This window comes from Pezoporus occidentalis, unplaced genomic scaffold, assembly GCF_034315485.1.
Source record: "Pezoporus occidentalis ecotype Australia unplaced genomic scaffold, CSIRO_AGI_Poc_V1 ctg41, whole genome shotgun sequence".
NCBI lineage: Eukaryota > Metazoa > Chordata > Aves > Psittaciformes > Psittacidae > Pezoporus > Pezoporus occidentalis.
In genome coordinates this window covers 2,660,424-2,680,680 of record NW_026915736.1, presented here as the reverse complement: position 1 = coordinate 2,680,680, position 20,257 = coordinate 2,660,424, and the positions used below count along the sequence as shown (strand labels likewise).

General features: G+C 40.6%; 1 protein-coding gene across 10 annotated transcripts in view; it reads right to left on the bottom strand.

The window, feature by feature from the left end:
- The window catches only part of ANK3 (ankyrin 3), a 379,098-nt gene that overhangs the window by 6,028 nt on the left and 352,813 nt on the right, over window positions 1-20,257 (bottom strand). For 4 of the 10 annotated variants that reach the window (XM_062634018.1, XM_062634019.1, XM_062634021.1 and 1 more), the window contains 7 exons: window positions 19,950-20,024; window positions 18,946-19,077; window positions 17,777-17,920; window positions 14,798-15,470; window positions 12,507-12,885; window positions 536-619; window positions 350-409 (listed from right to left, as the gene is read on the bottom strand). In XM_062634018.1, the coding sequence (XP_062490002.1) occupies window positions 350-409; window positions 536-619; window positions 12,507-12,885; window positions 14,798-15,470; window positions 17,777-17,920; window positions 18,946-19,077; window positions 19,950-20,024 (1,547 nt within the window). Of the gene's footprint in view, window positions 1-349; window positions 410-535; window positions 620-8,779; window positions 8,879-12,506; window positions 12,886-14,797; window positions 15,471-17,776; window positions 17,921-18,945; window positions 19,078-19,949; window positions 20,025-20,257 lie in introns of all 10 variants that reach the window. The other 6 variants (XM_062634020.1, XM_062634022.1, XM_062634027.1 and 3 more) reach the window with 3 other exon arrangements.

Here is a 20,257-nt window from a genome sequence, read left to right as displayed (position 1 = left end):
ACAAGTCCTGCAAGGGCTTAAACAAACCCAGAGGCACGGCTCATCTTGATGGCACAAACCGGCCCCAAAACAATGGTTTATGCCTGCTGCCTGTTATACAGAAACAGACCTTAATGCTTCTGAAAAAATTCAGCCAGGCCACCTTGACACAGCCCCTGCGCACACACAGCACTGACAGAGACCCTCCTGCCCCGTTACCCAAACACACAACTTGTCAATAACTGCAAACACCGCACTTTGCCAAGGCTTCTTGTTAAATGCAAACTCCCAGCCCTTTAGCAGCACTTTCTAGCAGTCAACGCAACCCTCTCCATCTACTGTTATTTCCTCATAGTCCCCGTTCCATTACCATTTCACCAACTCTCCTCTCATGGGGGATAACAATGCGTCTTAATACCTTCCGGGTGATCTGTAGGAAGTAATACATGAAAAGTATTGATTTTTTTCCCCTCTAGATTCTAAAGGGAGAAAGTATGTTATGTTAAAAGAGGTTACTTGAATGCAAAGACTCAGCAGTGATGTAATTCATGATTACTTTTCTTGTGATGACGTTGCCTTCTTCGTCGGTAAACTGTTCCTCTGTTACAGATTCACCAGGAATGTTTTTTGCTTCCTCACCCTAAAGAACGTGTTATAAGATTAGCAATACAGCCTATGTTCTGTCAAACCCACACATACTTCCACAGCAATTCAAGCAACAAGCACATTAGTTTCAACTTTACGTAACATTTTTCTTTATGTCACACGAATAGTATGAAAGCCTTGCTCATTTAGCATGCCAATACCTGTGCATTTACTGTACAGAATGTGTCCTTAAAACCTGTAATGAGCTTCTAGCACATTGCTCTTTTTAACTAATTCATGACATGACACTGCCCTGGCAACAAACTGTTTTGCAGTCAGTCTGACTCCTATGAGATGGAGGCACAAATTCCTGACAATATAATTTCTAATCAGACATCCATTAGATTTTCATAGCCACTGGGTGCTCAGCACACACAGAAACATGGCCTAACGCCAAAATAAGGTGGAGGAAATTTGGGACATAAAATGACAGCCCTGCCTATAGCTTGCATCTTAAACACATGCATAAAAGACTTGTCAGTATTTAAAATGGAGAAAGGTATCTTACATGACGCTTTTCCTGGCACAGTAACGCCTGCTGACCTGGTGAGGAGCCTCAGTCTGGTGCATGACTTATGAAATCAGCAGCACTTCTTGTAGTACCAGCAATTTATAGGACCAGTGTAAATAAATGCAAATGCAGTTTCCTAACTGCTATGCTAGTGACTAAATACCACTACAAGAATTATTGATCAAATTATAAATGAATGACATTAGAGTGTAAGGCTAGCTGGTGATCGTAAACTTACGTTCCAGAAGACCTGTGGCAGTTTTACCTCATAAAGTCATGCTTCCAAACCTCTCAGCAATCACTGCATTTAATGCTTTGAAAACATCCACTGTCTTGCTTACTTATTTCACATAAATAAAACAAACATAATCATAATACAGCTGGCCCGCATTTGAAAAATTTCCACAAATAACCCTTTAAACAAACAAGAAAAATAATTAAAACTTTAATTCTTCCCTCACCCTCAACCCACTATGCAAGAAATGGCAACTAGAAAGAGGAAGCAGAAAGAAACACTGCATAAAACATCTCAATATTAACAGCAAAATAATATTTGAAAAGAGAGTATTACAGCTCAGTAGCAAGCTTTCATAATGCTTCCACATACTAAGTAGCACAGGGTAAATAAAATTTCTGTTTACTGTGGTCTATATGCTACAGTCATCTATATAAGCTCCTAGCACTGCTCTATAATGAACAAATACAGTGATGCTTTGTTTATTTTTTTATCTATTTACCCTACAAACACTCCTTTTTCAAAATGCACATTACATGAGGTCTGTATGCTACTCCTGAGCTCTAAACTGAATAAATCTTTCCTTTTGTTTACAAGCCATTTGTGGTCCTTTCTATTGTCATGTTTTTCCATTTTCCTCACTTCAGAGGGATTGCAGCAGGCAGAAGCCAGAGTGGAGCACTGAAAAGCAAGACCCCTGCTGCTAACCGAGTACCCAGTCAGTGTTTGTCATTATTCAGAAGTGCAGAATTTTTGCTTATTTCATATTGAACGCTGTAACAAAATCACCACTTGGTAATTAAGTAATTAAACAGCTTCAGACATTTTACATGTCTCTTCCCCTGCACTTTCACTGGCTATGTAGAAACTGTAAATCTTGAATTTTGATGCTTTAGTAAGGATCACCAAGAGACAGGAAGTTTCCACAGCAAGGTGGACATCACTGCATACAGACATAAGGATAAGGACCTGCACCTGAGATACATGCAGGGCTGAAGGGAGCTAACTGAGGTCCCCAGGCCTGGGAATGATGGTATCCCAAGAAGCAGCACAGCAGAACAAATGGCTGCTGAAACCTTTACATGGAGCCGAGGCTGGGCCAATACGATTTGTTCCTCAGAAGGACTCTTCTGTGGGGCCAGGAAAGGAGAAATTACATACCTGCCTAAGCACTGATGTCAGGAGGAGGGAAGTAACAGGCTGCCCCCACAGTGAGCGGGGCCCCAGCGATGGTGGCCCACTCCTTCCTTTCTCATGAGCGAGACAGCAGAAGTGAGAACAGCACTGGGACTGCTGCTGTGGCATGCAGGCAGTTTTGTAAAAGTTTTGGGAACTGAAACCTGTAGGGTTTCCAGCCCACAATGAAACAGGGGGAAATACTGATTCTGAAGACTTCATACTTTAATCAGAAACATAACAGATGGGGAACTAGCCACAGAGTTCCTTCCCTGGCCTCACACCCATGGGCTCAGAGACTCCCCAGCAGGGTTTCACAGAGTGCCCTAAGGAACAAGAAGGAACTTTGGCCCAGATGTCCCTCTTACCCCATGGAGCACAGACGTATGGAGGCATTCCCTCTCATGAACAGGATCTCCAAATCATTACAATAAAACCCATGAAAACCAGAAATAAAACATCGTGGCCAGTAGCAAGGTCACCAGACTACATGGCACAGTAATATTATTTATGTGTACTGGTCCTTTGACTCCTTACTGCTGCTATGAGCAAGGTTATTCCTTAAAACAAGTTAGTGAGAATTACTGTGATCAGCTTTAAAACGAAAAATGTATCAAAGCACTGAAAGAAATGTCTTGGAAAAAAAAATGCAGTTTTAAAGCTATGATGAATCTTGTTTTTTAATTAGCTACATGCTTCTTTAAGCACGGTTTAAGGATAAATGCTGTAAATACTCAGCAGTCAGCGTGCGTGAAATCCAGCTTTCATAATTCTCTTGCTGGTGGGTAGTTAAACAAATTGCAGGCAGGCTCACAATTGGCAGGAGGTAGATCTGAGTTACTGACATTTGTAATCCTATGCAGTTATAAAGATGGATGTTTGTGAGGAAAAAAAAGCCCAACAAAACTACCTTATCCACTGGCAGCTTTAGTTGTCAGATATCAAACCAGCTTTGGGTCAGAATGGCACATTAGATGACCTTGTCAACAAAAACTGTTTCTAAACGCAAAGCTGCTGCATCTGTGTCACAGCTGAAGAATAAAATTATTTCTGCTGCATCACACTTATGTGAGCTTTATTTTACCCTTGACCAGTTAAAATCACTGTCACAGTACCAACAGCTTTAGAAAAGCAGGGAGAAAACTTAATACCATGATTACTGGAAGCTCGGTTATATCCCTGGGACTAGACCATACAAAGGCAGTCTGTAAGCCTCAGCCCCAGAACATGCCAGGAAGCTTTGCACAGCAGAGTGCTTTAATGTCACCCTGCTCACTGGAGTGTGGTCCTGCCAAAACCAGCTGGTATCCTCTCTCTGCTGCTCTCCAGGGCAGGAGAAGCAAAGAGCAGCTTCCTCAAAGTCTTCCGCCAGCTCCATTGATTTTCTTAAGAGTTACTTGCAGATTACGGGTGTTCCCAGGGACCTCCAGATAAATGGAGTTATACAGTCGGTGCCGCAGTATTGTGCCAAAGTTCACTGCAGATTTGAGCTCTGGTTTTCTTTCACGTTTGTTTTGTTACTAGAGTCCCTTTTATACATCTAGTGTTGTTGTAACAGCGGAGAAAAAAGGTGTGGCTGGATGTCTCTTACCCAGACAGATAAAAAGGAATTTAAAACCAGGTGGAAATAAGCAAGATGGGAAGATCCTAAATATTTAATTTCACCAAAGACCAGAGGCAGTGGGAACAGAAGCTGTACAGAGTGCTCAGACCTCTTCCCTTACTGGTCTAAGCCACTACCAAGACATAATCCTTTCAGCCTCGAGATCACATTCCTGTAATGCATGAACAGCAGCTGCGTCTCTTGTCTGTCTCCTTGGGGTCTCAAGCCTCTATGGCAGTGGCAGTAGAAACAAACATCTTTCATTAAGGCAATTTTCATTAGTGAGTTCTGCCTACTCAGGGAGACCTTGTTAATCAGATGCCACAACTCAGCCTGTGCCTGTGCTGAGTCTGGACTTGCAGATGTATTGCTAAAGCCACGGGGGCAGGGGGAGGGAAACCCGACAAACCAACAGGCAAGCCAAGGAGACCTGAAAGGAAATGGTGCTGCAAATGGGCAGGGCATAGTCCAATACTGAAAGCTGGGTCATAGGTCTGCTGCTTGTTGTATGGAGCATAACATGATGGACAGCCCTTACAACAGCACTTGCAGTCTGCATTTTAATTTATCTCTGCGTTATTATCTCACTGAGGCCAGCAGCTCTGACCCTACCGGTCCCTTCCAGGGTGAGGGCAGCTATGGAGCAGAACAACTCTGTAGCTCTCCCAGCCTGGAAGGGACTGCAGCAGAGAGGCTGTGCTCAGCTGACTACACACTCCCATGTGCCTTTCCCGGGGCACAGGCCCTTCATTCTTCTCATCTACAGGATGGCCACATTTTCACTTTCCATAATTAAGTTTCTTCTGAATAAGATAATGAAATCTGCTGGTTCTAGTTTTGACTGACTGCTGCTCAGGCTTCCATGCCACTCCTGCAGTGTGGCTGAAACAAACCCTCCACACAGTAATAGGGTGTTTCATGGGCAAAATGCACGGAAAGAGACAAATCTTTAATATAAATTGGCAAGAAATAATAGAAATGCAAGGTAGAAAATTGCATCAGCTTTGAATAACCCCTGCTTAGAAATCTATTTTGTTTTCCATTACAGAATTCCACCATAAATGTTTTGGCAAGAATCTGACTAAACAGTTTTTGCCAAAAATTTGTACCCATGAAAGATTTAACAACCTTTGAAAAAGCATGAAAAATTAGACACTGATTTCTGTCATGAGTGAATAAAAGGAGCTTTGGATCCAGCTCTGAATGTGCACATTGTGACAGCACTCTTATTTTTCCCCTGTGTGCTAATTGCTCACATTCCTGCACTACCATAAAACCCCGTTTCTTTTGCAATGCTCCATCCCATCAATGCCATGTGAACAGAAGAGGGGAAAGGAAGCAAAACTAAAAACATCTGCACTACCTTGAGGTTAGAATATGATCCTATTACATGTGGAAATGGGCATCAGTCCTTGCTTGTCTGGTTTTATGGGCTCAGCCCTCTGAAGTGCTAACTCCCATGGGAATGTGCTTGAGAGTGCTGAACACTTGACAGGACTCAGCTCTTGGACTGCTGGGAAAATACCTTCAGGGAAGAGAAAAGCTTTTCTCCATATCTGGGGTAGGACAGAGAACTAAGGTAGCAGTTAAACGGAAACAACAGTGTTAGCAATAATGCAGAATGGCACTGAAAGAAAAACAAGTTGGGAAAGAAGAACAAAGGTAATGAAGCAATTCAGCCCTGAAAGTAGCTGTGGAGGCACATAGCAAAGCCTTTTTTTCCACAGGACTCAATTTACCTTCAAGGTTTTAGCATTACCAAATTTTATCCCTGCAGGCTACATGAGTACCTCTGTTGCTTTTAATGCAACATGCAGGCAGTAATGAATACATGCTATACTAAACCAACAGAGCTCCCATGTGCAGCTCTGCTCCAAGCGCACCCTCATCCCCCCTGTGCTGCTGCTGTTGGCACAAGCTGTCAGAGCAGACTGGCAGCATGGCCACAGCACTGCCATCCACTTGTGAAGCCTGCGTCCAGTTTCTTCAGATGTTCTAATGGTTCTTATTCCAGAGAATGCAAACTCCACACAGATTTCTAGTGCTGGCTCCTAAGTAACAGTAACATGAGACAGTGTAAGACAAGTACTCCCATGGTCAAGGTGTGACTGCAGAAAAGCCTTGGGACATTTCAGCATTAGTGTGTGGCAAGTTTACTGCTTGGGGGACAGGGGAGCCAGACAGAAAATACCCCTGCCTCCCACTCTGCATCATCGCCATAACGACTATTTGGCTAGCCAAGAGTGTCAGAAAACGCAGGAGTAGAAGGAGAGTCTGATTCTCCTCTTACTACTGCTCCATGCAAGCAATGCCAGCTATGCTCAGTGTGAGCCTCGGAGGGGGACTGGGGCTGTGGGACCGGGCATAGGACCCACTTGCTAGGCAAGCAGGCACTGGCAGGCAAGAGCCTGCAGCTCCCAACCACAGCCTGGGGCCCTGTGGCAGAAACACAGGAGTTATTTTTACTCAGCAGGCCGAGAGCATTGCTCCATGCCTTTGAGCAGTGCATCCCGAGACCTCTTCCCTGAACAAGTTACTGTTCTTCAGCCTGTGCATGCTCTTACAGAGATTTCGGAGTACCCAAACTGAACCTCAGGGCAGAAAACTGAAGTCCAGATCCCTACCAATGTTAAAGCTAGATTCTTCCATTTCATACCACCAACCATTTCAGGAACTTTACATGATCAAAATATATTTACTGAAATGGTTATTTCCACTATCAAACTCTTTCCCTAAAAGGCCTGATGATTGCTGCTTTGAAAATTTTTCTTGTTCTAAGCTTTTCTGGTGATGCAGAGTGGGAGATAAAAAAGAAGCTATAAATCATCAGAAAAATGACAGAAGTGTCACACGCATTTTCTAACCAAGAGAAAGGTACACTTCTAATCCAGTTCAGATCAGACACATTCTCAACAGAGCAGGTTCAGCCGCCTTCAACTCACCATGCACACCCTCTTGACTGCATCTGCACTAGCTGCAGATTACAAAACTATATACACTGCTTTACCACTGCTCTGTTAAAAGTTCAATCCCAAATTACACCACAACATTTAAAAACAAATTTCTGTGCCTTTCGCTAAACCGTGTGGATGCACTTGGAAAGCAAGTGAAGGCTGCCTTTTAAATACTTTCTGTTTTCTACTCTGACATTTCCTGACTCCAAACCAGCCGACACTAAAATAGTTCAGACATAAATTGGGTGGAGGACCTCAGCCACAGGCCAACTATGCAGCCGTTAAAACTTTCAGCACATGGATACTTTACGTCCTACCAGAAACACTCTTAACAGCATTCGTGGGTCTGTTAAATCACCCACAGGCCACCTGCCCTGTTTGAAAATGGAAACCACATTTCTATTTCTTACTAGTCATGTCTTATCTGCAGAGGGAATTACTGATGAAGGGTTATATCCTGACCAGCCCAGGGCCATTCATGGAATGCAGCAGGTTCTGCCTGTAAAGATGAGGTATCGGGCAAAACATTCACTTCTACTGAGCTAATTTTTGCAATTCCTGTCTTTTCCCAAATGGAAGCTTGACTGGTACACTGAAGTAGTTCAGGGTGAAGAAACTTAGAAATGGAATCCTACCTTTTCCAAAAGTGTCTGTATCTTGGACAGATCAGTAGTTGTGTGGAGCAACTTATGGGCCATCCACACCATACACAAGGTGCAGTGCCTGCATTGCATTCTCTTCTTCACTAAGCATGCAAATAACCATAATACAGATATGTGCAATCAGAGTGTCATGAATCATTACTAAAGTAACAATTATAACTTAGGCAAACTCAGCGGGTGCTGTAACAGCACTATGGTGGTTGGCTGTCTTTTTCATGGCTTGACTGCATGATTTTCTAGTAAGAATCTAATAAATCCTGAAAACTACTGAGGGATTAACATAATGGTTTCCAGTGCAGAATTATTTTCTTATGCTATTGCTGCAGGCAAATAATGCTATACTATATGAACACAAAAGAAAAAATATGAGGGCAAAAGCAGTTCTTTATATGACTGTGCTATTGTTATCAGTATATAAAGTACATTGTGCTGTAAATAAAGGCCATCTGTAAATAAATATTCTAAATAAAGCATATTGAAAGCAATGCAAAGATTCTTGTTAACTTTGGTAGGTTTCAAATCAGGATCACATGCTGTTTTGAGGAGGCTTTCCAGAACACATTAAGCACTTAGGACCACAAGTTTCAACCAGAGCACATGGCTACTACTCTCCTGTATCCCACTCATGTACATTCCTGTAATTTTTAAACTTCTAATTTAGAGATTCTTTTTTTTTTAAGAAAACGAAAAAGTCACTCATATCTGTCTGTAATTCATTTTGCTCTGCATCAGACCAACACACTGCATCTAGCTGTAGTCTTTAAGATGCCATGCAAAACAGTGGCAGTGAAGGGCACAACATGCCATGCAGCACAGTTGTTTTCCAGCATAAGACAACCATAGACTTCTGGGTTAAGCAAGGAAAGACTATCTAGCACTTGGTTATAAATACACACTGGCAATGGAAAGCAAACTACCAGAGGGACTCCAGTATGCCAAACCTGACATTCTGACACAGCACTCCAAACCCATGTACATGCCAGAGTTGCCTCAAGAATTCAAATCACAAAATACCTTCAGAATTAACCGCCGTCGATAAACTCTTGTAGTAATTCTCTGTTCTTCATCTGAACTCGAATCACTCTCAAGCTCACTGTCACTGTCACTACATTCCTAATAAATGCAGTTTTAGTACATTTGAACAGCACATTTGCAAAACAGAACATGCTGATCAGGACTAGGAGAAGAAAACAGAGGTTATAATGGACAGTGTTTTTTCTGCCTCTATTATATACATAATGATTTGCCTTTTTGCTCTTGATGTATATGGTGAGAAGAGGCCTTTTTGCTCCTCAGCATGCTGCAGCTTGATACCAGGTATGGAACATCTAAGCAGCTCTTAAGTCTAAGGAAAACGGTATTTGAAATGCATCTGACCTGTGGAATTCCTAAATCTTACACAGCAATTAAAAATTTTGTGTACAAAAAAAAACCTCTTTGTTTTTTCCTCTTCAAAAATTAACATTTAAAACAGATTTTATAAACTCACAAGGTATGGGAAGTTAATTCCCTCATAGAGTCACACAGAAAGATTCAGTGGAGCAAGCACCTTCAAAAAGATTACAAATGAGCATTCTGAAGAACCTCTCCATGTAAATGGCTTTCCTGCTCAGTATTTATCTACTTTTAAGTAACAAAACTGTGGTGTGAAGTGCAATCATTCTTTACTTTTTAAGAAGGGAACTGGTAGACCCATAGCTCAGGGCAAGGGGGAACAGCCTGATATAGGTCTCAGCTTGGTGCCAACAAGTACCACAATTGCATGCAGGCACCTACTTCACCCTGGTGCCCTCTGACAGCCCCAGTGTTTTCCCCTTCAAATTCCAAGTAGCTCCTCAGCTTTGGGGCTGAGCGGCTCCGTGTGCACAAGCCTGGCAGAGGGCTTTGTACCTATGTGTGTGATGGACCCAGGACAGAGGCTTGTCTCACATGATATTTGGCTGAATCAACCTTTTCTGATCACAAAAATCTGAAAATTTTCTCTGTAACTACTTAATGAAAGCCCAAACCTGATTTTAAAGTAATGAATAGTGGATATTGCTAACCGCATTTCTGTTTCTCTCTTTGAATCTGGCCCAAGGCATCCCAAACAAGAAGCAGTTCTCAGAAATTATGTGTAAAATAAGAGTAGGAATAGGTGGGTGGAAGAAAAAAGGACTATAAAACAAAAAGCACTTAGGGCAGGATGACAGTATTCATCTGCATATAAAATCTCCTGCTGTTCTCTGATCCTAACTAAGCATATATACATGCAAAGAAATCATACTCCAATCCTATCCAGAAGAAGTAATAAAAAGCATAAGATTCCCACAGGGCACAAAGGTTTTGGAGGAAGAGTTCTTTTTAATAAAGAGCTTTAATAAAGAGTGGTTTATTGATGATGGAATTCTAATACTGGAAGTCACTTCAACCACATGGTGGACATCATCTTCTTTGGGGTAATACAGTAGCAGTGCTTTGCTCTGCTCATTTGAACAGACCACTGGAATCTGATGCTTGAGCATTTGCAGAGAATTATACGGCCTACACCATTGCTGCACTGCTTTTGTAAACTCCTGGGCACCTACCTGGACTTGGGACAAGGCCAACAATTTGTTTCATTCACGTCACCAGCTAGCAACCCAGTATCAGTCATCTGAGTTTATCTCTTGCTGCAAACTCTATGCCAAAACGTTGACGCAGCCCTCACCCTGCAGCTGGATGACTTTTACTTCTTAGCTCTTTCCAAATGGGTCACAGAAAAAATCTCTTACTTGTGGAATTTGTTTCCCCTTTCTTTCCACATAATAAATCTGTTTCTTCCATACTTTTCTCTTTATTGAGCATTTCTGAAGAACGCCTTGCCAAAAGACTGCAGTTGAAATTCTCTTTTCTATTTTCATGATGGCACATGAAGTGTCTCACCAGGAACTGGACTGTGTTAGCAATTAAACTATTGACTAATTCAAGTGAATTCTTGAAGGAATATCAACAAGATATTAGAACCAATTCTTGTCATTCTAACAAACACTAGTTTGTTACCCATTTGGGTTTTGTGAGAGATCCACATTTAGAAATGACATTATTTTCTGATACCAGTTTATTCAAAGATCATGTCTATAAAAAGACTTGTTATTTAGAAGATTATCAGCCATTATCAGAAAAGCAGGAGTAGCGCAAAAGGCACGCATAAGAAAAGCAAGATCTTATTCTTCCTAATCCATGCAGGGTATCCAAAATTAAAAAGCACACAAAAGGAGATGACAACTTATCTTCTCCCTGATAGGAATCTGGAGGGGGAAGTGCGGCACTGCTGCACACCCTCAGCATGTTAAAGTGCGCATCTATGCTTAGCCCTGCATTTAAATGTAGCATAATATAAGCCCAAGGTCTGCCCCAAAGCCTACTGACACTGAAGGAACTCTACCATCTGCCTTTAACTGCCTTTGCAGAAGGCTCTTTCTTACATTTTTAAAGTTTTCCAGTAATTAGTGAACATTAGGAAAGACCTTTGCTGCTTCAACTGTGTCACAAACTAATAAGATAATAGCAATCATATGCTGCATAACTGCTGAGACTGATTATGTTACCATCTAATAAAAGACCTCTTGGTTGTATAATCAAAAATGAACTAATTTAAACCTAAATGACTTATTGTAGCCCACCACTGCCAACATTTTATTGTGCTACAGTAAAAAAACCAACTATATCATGTAGATGCAATTCTACTGAAATATTTAGCCTCCAGAAGTTATAATCTCCTCCTGTATTACACGCAGGAAGAGACAATCTCAGCAGATAGCGGAACGTAGAAGAAACTGCAATTCCTTCTTCCAGCCTGGTTCTCTGCTGGCCCTGTGGTCTATTTCATGGCAACCCTCCCACTGCTGAGGTGTGAGGTGCGCACAGCTACAAGGCTACAAGGCATTTTTTGAATGAACTTTGCTTTTAAGCTTCTGGGAAATAAATATAAGCAACTCAGAAAGCTATAAAAATCTTCATTGGCAGAAGAAAACTTATACTGAGGTTCTGAGTTAAGGATGCCAGGCAAGGTAGAACTGAAAGGGAGTACCTCTGCAAAATTTTAAGAAGAAAAACCCACCACGTGGAAAAGTGCTTTACACATTTGGCAATATTTTGATTCCTCTTGGCTGGATGCACCTTGAAGCTGGCACGAATGAGGCCACGAAACAAAAAACATAAGGAGGAGATTATATACTACCCAAAATTTACTTTTCTGCAAATTGACAGAGTGAAAAATGCAGGGGGAGTTGGGGACGAGGAGCAGGATAGAGACTGAAGAGTCCCTGTCTCTCTTCGCTCGTTTCAATGTCACAAAAGAGTGGAAACCAGCAGCATCACCTTACTGGAACAGATGGAGGACAGCTGAGCTGTTTGGCACTGTTTGCACAGGTGGTATGTTGGGGCACGAAAGGGGGCTGCTCCCCAGCGATGTGGAACAGCAGTCCCAGAAGCTGCTCTAACCTCTTCCAGGGCTCAAGGCCAGTCAGGCAGAAGATTATGCAGCCCTGCTTGGCAACTTTGCCTTCCCCAACTGCACCTTATTCTATTCATACCACAGAATATAAATTTCCACTAACTTCCATTTTTCTTAATTTAGCAATAAACAGAAAAGGCATAAAGAAGGATTTTAAAAAAAAAAAAAGGACCCCTGTCACAAACAACGTTTCAAGTCTTACAAGAAATTATGTCAAGCAATAGGGACCCCTCACACAGCTAATTATTACAGGACACACTGTACCTTCTGTTCAGACATTACTGCTCCCTCCTCTTCCTGGATGCTTGTTCTTGGCTTGCCATCCTCAGAAGTAACCCAGCTCATCTTCTTCACACTGACAGGCACAGATGTTTTGTTGCTTTCTGTTGTTGGCTTGCTAGTCTCTTCCAAAGATTTTTGATATGCTGTTGATGATAACATTTGCTCATCAGCACCAGCTGAAATCTGGGGCTTTGTTTTTGGGGCTTCTTTGTCACTCTGTTTTCCCACATCATTTAAAGATTCCTGGGTGTAGGATTTAGTTTTCGCCTCTGCTGTGGATTCAGACAGGCTTCCATTTGTTTCTGGTTTCCCTGCTTCTCCTTTGGCATATGAGGTAACAGAATCCCTACATTGGTCCGAACTATGAGAAAATGAAAAAAGAATAGACAGATGTTCAGTGCTTATATCACATGCAGAAGGGCAAAGCACCGAGCTTCTCACTGAGCCTTCGTTCTTAGCACATACATTTCAGACAAAGTACAATTTTAAATTCAGGTTGCAATCATCAATCTATCAAGGCTATTGCCTTGTTTTCTGCATCCTGGCATCTCTTCAGAAGCAGCAAGAATATAGTGAACAGTAGAAAAAAGGCCAAATGTTAAATGTTAATCTCCTTCAATCTGGGGGGTGGAGAAAAAAGAGAGAGTAAAATATATAAAACCTACAATTTCAGAGAAGAAAGGCTGCAATTTCAAAGAAGAGAAGGCTGCATGGAGACCTCATAGCAGCCATGCAGTATCTGAAGGGGGCCTATGAGGATGCTGGGCAGGGACTCTTCATCATTAAATGTAGCAATAGGACAAGGGGTAATGGGTTCAAACTTAAACAGGGGAAGTTCAGGTTAGATGTAAGGAGGAATTTCTTTACTGTGAAGGTGGTGAGGCACTGGAATGGGTTGCCCCCCTGGCAGTGTTCAAGGCCAGGTTGCACAGAGCCTAGGATGACATGGTCTAGGGTGAGGCATCTCTGCCCATGGCAGGAAGGTTGGAACTAGATGATCTTAAGGTCCTTTCCAACCTAAACCATTCTATGATTCTATGAAGATAGAAACTTGACTGAAGTTTTTCTTCAGATTAACTAAAGACAGGCTTAACCTCCACTTCTGATACACCATTTTCTTCCCTTTTGCATTTTTGCTTGCTTTCAGATAAGCACTATGACTGTACACATGAAAATACTATAGCTATTTGCTATCTTACAAAAGATAGCAAAAATAATTAATCTAGCTAGAAATTGATATGCTATCTCCTTAAAGAAGCCCTTTTACTTCTAGAAGTGATGTATTTTACTAATTTAGCACCATGTAAAATGAGGAATAAAAATGTCTGCTTAACAACAGAAATCACATCAGTAGTAGATCATGTGCTTTGCAATCCTGAAAGACAATGGGTTTACTAACATCAATGGCTGACTTCCTACTAGATTAAATAAGAGAGTATGTAATGCTACCTGGAACCTTAAAGCATCCTGAGTCACAGCAGCAAAGTACGCAAACTGCTGACAGACAAATGATCACTCTGCAGATAATCATTCTCTGCTGATTTACAGCAGACCTGGCTCCTTCAATCAGTAATCACGGGAGCCACATTCAAAACAAAGACGGGCACGAACTCTTCACCCAGTGGGTACCAGTAAGGCTGAACACAGCAACACATACTGTGAATGTTGAAAGCTTAAGTAGGTCCGAGGGGAGAATGGAAAAGCTCATGCAAGAGAAATGCATTGAGGATAACTATGTAGAAAGCATCCATCTCAGCAGGTCATTATGCTGAAAGCAAGTGGAACTTGAGAGAGTACTCTAGGAAAACATTATATATGTCCACTCTCCTCCTCCTCTGAGCATCCTCTGCAGTCACTGCTGGGAGACAACATATGGGACTAGACGGATCTGGTATCCCCATTCTTACTTTCTTATGTCTTGTAACTCATTTCTTTAAAAGTCTATTAAATCAGCATGACGCAACAGGCTTGAAGGAAGTGTTGTTTATAAGTTTCAGCCATTTTAAGTAATTTTATCCACTAAACGTAATTTAAACTACTTCTGAAATACCTATGTGAAAAATGAAACCTGATAAATACACATTTTTAAAGACAAATATGTCAAAGGCCAAATCCAGTCAACTATTCTTTTTTCTTTTATATACATACATATATATGTATATATACATATTCTCATAGAATAGTGGAATAGCAGCCCCAGCACTGCTCTTGGAGGTAAAAGCAGCATGGCAAAGCTTGCTTCTACACACACATGCCTATACAAAGGTGCTCACCTATCATCCAAGCGATCTAGCAGGCTTCCCACCATTCTCCGTCCCAAGGTTGGTGGCTCAGTGACACTTGACGAGTCAGGCTGCCAACCTGTAATTGAAGACATTTCGAGTTCTGCTTGTTGAACACCTTTAAGAATTGACCATACTCTTTCTTCCGTCATCTCCTCAGACTCAGCTCCTTCTTCCAGGTGAATGTCCTCAAACAGAGATTTAAGTTTTTCTTCTGTCATCTCCTCATCAGTACCAGACTTTTCTCTCTCAGGCTGTTCAGTCCTTACTCCTGTTTTACTAGTCTCTTCACTCTGCCTTTGTTTAGCATCTTTTGATATCCCGCCATAGCTACCAAGATACCGTGGGAAATCCTTAAGGTCCACTTCCTCCAACTGGCTCTCGCCTATGGAAATATCTTTAGGTGTTCCTTCTCTAGGCACTGAGAAGTCAAGTTTGCTGTCATCCAGTGAAGTGTCTTCTTCAGTCACCACTGGCGGTGCTGCTGCTGTACCATCTACGTGTGCCTGGGAGGTCACTAACACATCACTCAGTCTACTGGGAGTTCTAAGGGGTGACTCTAGGCTAGAGGTGTCGCTAAAGAAATCGTCCTGATGGAAAGGGGTGGGTGGCACGAAGCGCAACCCAGTGGGAGTTTCCAGTTCCACTTGAATGGTGGGATAACCTAAGGAAGACAGCACATTTGGACTGACTGGGATGAAGCATGGAGCAACTAATAAGCAAATGTCACACGATTCATGAGTTACATAAACTATGAAACGTATGGGGAGATGCAGGTGTATAAGAACAAATGCAGTTCTGACAGATTATTTTACTTTCTCCTAGAGAGATGGAAGAAAAAATGAGTACTGCCAGTGACTAGTATAGCGAAGCCAGTACTTCTGACTATTTTGTAAATAGTCTGTAAAGATTTCAGCAATTGTTTTTGCAGCCATATAAACATTTTCAAGCTATAGTAGATTGTCTTATGAACATGCAATAAAGCAAATGTGAACAAGGGTGGTTGTCCGTTTATATCCAATACAATCTCTTGCAGCTGTATTGTGTAAATCTTTCATTCCCACTTTTTTGGGGGAGTTTGTTTTTTTTTTTTAATTTGGAATTTTAAGAAGCAGATTTTAGAGACAGAAGTAGATCATAACGTATGACACCCCCTTTTTTGTCTAGGTGGGTATTATTTCTAAAAGAGGTCCACAATTTTAATACACTTCTATATAAAACCACACAATACCAGCAATACAATATTACTAATATATATCTCCAATTTAACCATAGAGCCACACGAATGGAACAGTTAAAGAATGAGGGACAGAAATGGATCCTGATGAGGATAGTAAAGAATAGTAGAGCTAAATATACAGCAGGATAAAAACATAAAAACAAAGTTAACAAAGGGATAAGAGAACACAAACACAGGGGACAGCTATATGAATATTTCAGGTACAGTAAAGTTATACAGGTGAGAGGACTGTGATGAGTAAGGAGATCTTGGTGATCTTGGAGAGTGAGGTGATCTTGGTGACATGGGTACAATCAGATACACTGATCAAATAAAGAGAGAAAAGAAAAATGGATGAAAACATGAGAAAACCATAAAACCAGATTAAATTGAATATACACATTAAAATGACAACAAAACCTGAAATTCGCTTTCCAGTAAATAACAGCTTGGCTAACCTACGAACTGAAAAAATACATGCCGTGGGGTTAACTTGGAATTGTGCTGCCTGCAAAGGGAGGTGCATTAAAGGTTTTGGTATTTTATTCCCTGAATCAGCTGAGAGAAAGGCAAAGGTGGTCTGGTCTTGGTGAGGAAAGGAAGCTTGAGGAAGGTTCAGAGAAGAGGAGAGACAGAAAGCAACTGCAGAGAAGTGTATTTTTTTTTTCCATAGAAACACTGAAGCTACTATTAAAGGCGCAAGCAACATTTCAAGAGCAACTTTCTTAAAATGTCAACAGAAAATTATTTCTGTCATGCAATGATTCAGTGACCAGCTGCTCAATAATGGATGTAAAATCCTACTAGAAAACAGAGAGAGACCAATACATACTTGAACAAATTACAAAAACAAAAGGAAATGCTACTTACGAAGGAAAGTAAGCTATTAAGGAGCTATTTATAATACATGTGACAAAAATCAAAGTAAAGAATGTAGCAACCCAATGCCTGTTAACTAACATTTAAAAGAAAAAACAATATTTAGCATTTTCAACATACTGATAAATATGTATACCTACGACAGCTTTGTTTTACAAGCAGAACTTTATCCTTTTAATTTGGCTCAAAATTAACCTGCGCAATTCTGCTTCAGTTGGTACAGCTTCCATGTGAAAATTACACAATTTTACTCATTAGTAGACTGAAAATGATACTCTCTCATGCACTAATAAAACATTTTCTTAATTTTCTACTGCCACTGTAGAAATGTAGAAAATCCCAAAGAAATTGATGTTCACTTGTCTCAAAGGGACTTGGTAGTAAACTGCACATTCATTTATTCTATGCAATTCCCAAGCACTTTCCCCCCCACACTCCTTGTTTTTCCTTTTTCTTTTTCTTTGAAGAATTCTTTCTGTCACTTATCTAGACAGAAAGCCAAATAATGAATAGTTCCAGTAACTTGGAAAGCATGCAATACCAAGTACTTAAAAAATACACATGGGCATACATCAAAGCACAACTATTGCAGGTGAAAAACACTCAGGTCCTTCCTTGTCAACTGACACTGAGGCTTGTGGGAACAAGCTTACTCAGGCATACGCTTGTGGAATCCTGGGCTTTTTCTTTGAGATATTAATGTGCAACCTACGCATTGTACCATGAGCCTGCTTTATGACAGAAAAACCCCTTCACATTAAATCAAATTATTTCTATAGAACTCACAATCTTTTTATAAAGTCTGGTCTATACAATGTTATTATATTACTGGACATGTCACTGAACTAAATATGACCATGGAATTCAATTACCATCAATGGGATCGTGAAAAACATTATTTTCATCTGCAAAACTTCTGGTGCCTGAAATATTTCCATAATCAAATATTGGTCCTTCCAACAGGGTCACGATATCTATTCGATTAATTTTTGTCAATACAGAAGTTAAGGCATCGGCTGAAAAACAAACAAGATACATCACAAAAATCTTCAGCTTTGCAAACTGGGTAATTGCTTTTCTCAATTACACTCACATTGCATTAATTATAAATTGCTGCCATGTTTCTGTCCCAATACCTTTGGTTCTAACAAACCCCATCATCTACCTAAGCAGTCATTCTGCTGCCTACTTATTCAAGATATACATCTACTAAAGTCTTCCCTCCCCCCAACTATAATTATATTGCAACACAAAAGGCACAAAGAACAAGGTCATAGAGTTCTTAAAGAACATATTTACTTACTACTGAACCAAAATATCCTTCTACTGGAGCATAAAAGGACTATAAAAATCCTTTACCATTCTTTCTGAGGAACAGCAGAATAGGCAGTGATGTAGGTAATAATGCAAATAAGGCTAATCATGCAGTACACTGTGATATTTCATTTACAGAAATCTCATTGTAAGAGGACAACAGTACTGTAAATTACTTTTATGGTGAAAGAAATCAAAGTGGACTCAAATACTATGTAGCTGTGTGTGGATTAGAGAACAGTAACAAACATCAATGACCTAACACAAAAATCAAAACCTCTCTTTCAATTTGAGCAATTCAAGTGAAATGCATGACAAATCCAGCAGAATTAGTGCAGAATCAGCATCTTCATCACTCCTTACAGAAGGAGATTTAGTCATTTTTTATAACCTGCAATACTGCAAGAGTGACTACCTTTTTCAGGCAGCCTATTTCCATGTTTCATGTTCCTTGCTATTGCAAAGTTTTCCCTTATATTTTCTTTACTGGAGTTTAAGTTCACTACTTGTCCCATCAATTATGGATGTGCAGAACAGATTACTTCCTTCTGCACATATACTGAATAAATATGATGTTTCTGACTTCTGGTAAGAATACAACTGAAGCTTTTTTTCCCACCAGTGGTTTGCAAAAGACATTCAAAATGTTTTATTCAGTTGTTTATATCAGACAACAGATGAAATAGGCTAAAACTTATAAACAACAAAAGTAACTACTTGAACTTACTTGTAGCATTTTTCCCATCTCTGGTAACCCATTTTTTTAATAACATGAAGCTTTGAGCAATAAGAGAATTTGGGTTTTCTACTCGGATTTGGTTTATTTCATCCACAGAAAAATTCAGTTCTCTTGCCAGTTCTATAAAGACAAAAACCAAAACCAAAAAAAAAAAAAAAAAAAAAGAAGGCAGGAAAGAAAAGAAGACAACAACAAAAACACCAAACAAAACAAATCCTTCAGTCATCCTGTCAGGCTTAAAAACACTATCTTTCTTGGATCACACAGATGTCAACAAAACTACCTGACACAAGCTTTACAGATAACAATGAACATGACATTATATACTCATACTTTAATTTCCCAAGACAGGCATAATTTTGGATTTCAATTGTCTCTGTGAGCTATTACCATATTTACACCCAATAAGCCACTTAAGCATAGTGAAAAAAACCTCCATGGAGACTACCTCATTACAGCTAATTTATAAAATCTGGTCTTGCTGGTGACTGTTACTTCTTTGTGAGCTCACTGTGCAGCTCAGCACTGGTACTACCATCACCTATGCTCAGGGGCAGCTGGCTGCTGCAGCCCTAGGTCCATGAAGGCCAGCTCTGCCCATCAACAGATAGAAGTACATTGGGCATAGAATTGGACAGCTTCACCTGTAGCACTGACTTGCTGATGCACTGCTGGGCTCCCTGCCACCTCCAGGGCTTTGGGGAAACTGCTGTCCAGATCCAGCCCTGAGCCGAGGTAGAAAGATCCTCTCAAACTCCTTGGGTGAACATCTTGAAGCAAGAGCCATTTTGAGTTTCTGTTTGGTTTATTGCAAGACCATGGAATAATTTCCTATTCGGCATCTTTGCTCAGCAACATGTTGCATGTTTTGGGAGGCTGGGCTCACTGTGAATTCAGAAGAGCCTGATGTGGCCTTGCTGAGGCTTTTGGTTAAAGACTACTTGAAAATGTAATAGTGAAGATTGGTTTCAGTATTAAAGCAGAAAGCTTACCTGTCCAGCTAAGTCCTAGGTGATCGGCTACAATTGCCATCCTTATATCTGTCCGTTCACATGGACTCTGTGGACCTGTGATTTACAATTTCTCGATTAAAAAGGTTTTGTGCAGAAAACCACAATCCTGGACAATAGTTTATTATAAATAATAGCTTTAATTTGACTAAATTGCTGGTGCTTATATTGTTTACTAGAATAGTTGTGTGTCCTAATAACCTACAAAGCAGGTTTTTTTTACAGCTTTTAGATTTTCACCTGTGTAAAGCCAAATGTCAAACTACATGATGTCGTGTGATGAAGTCAAA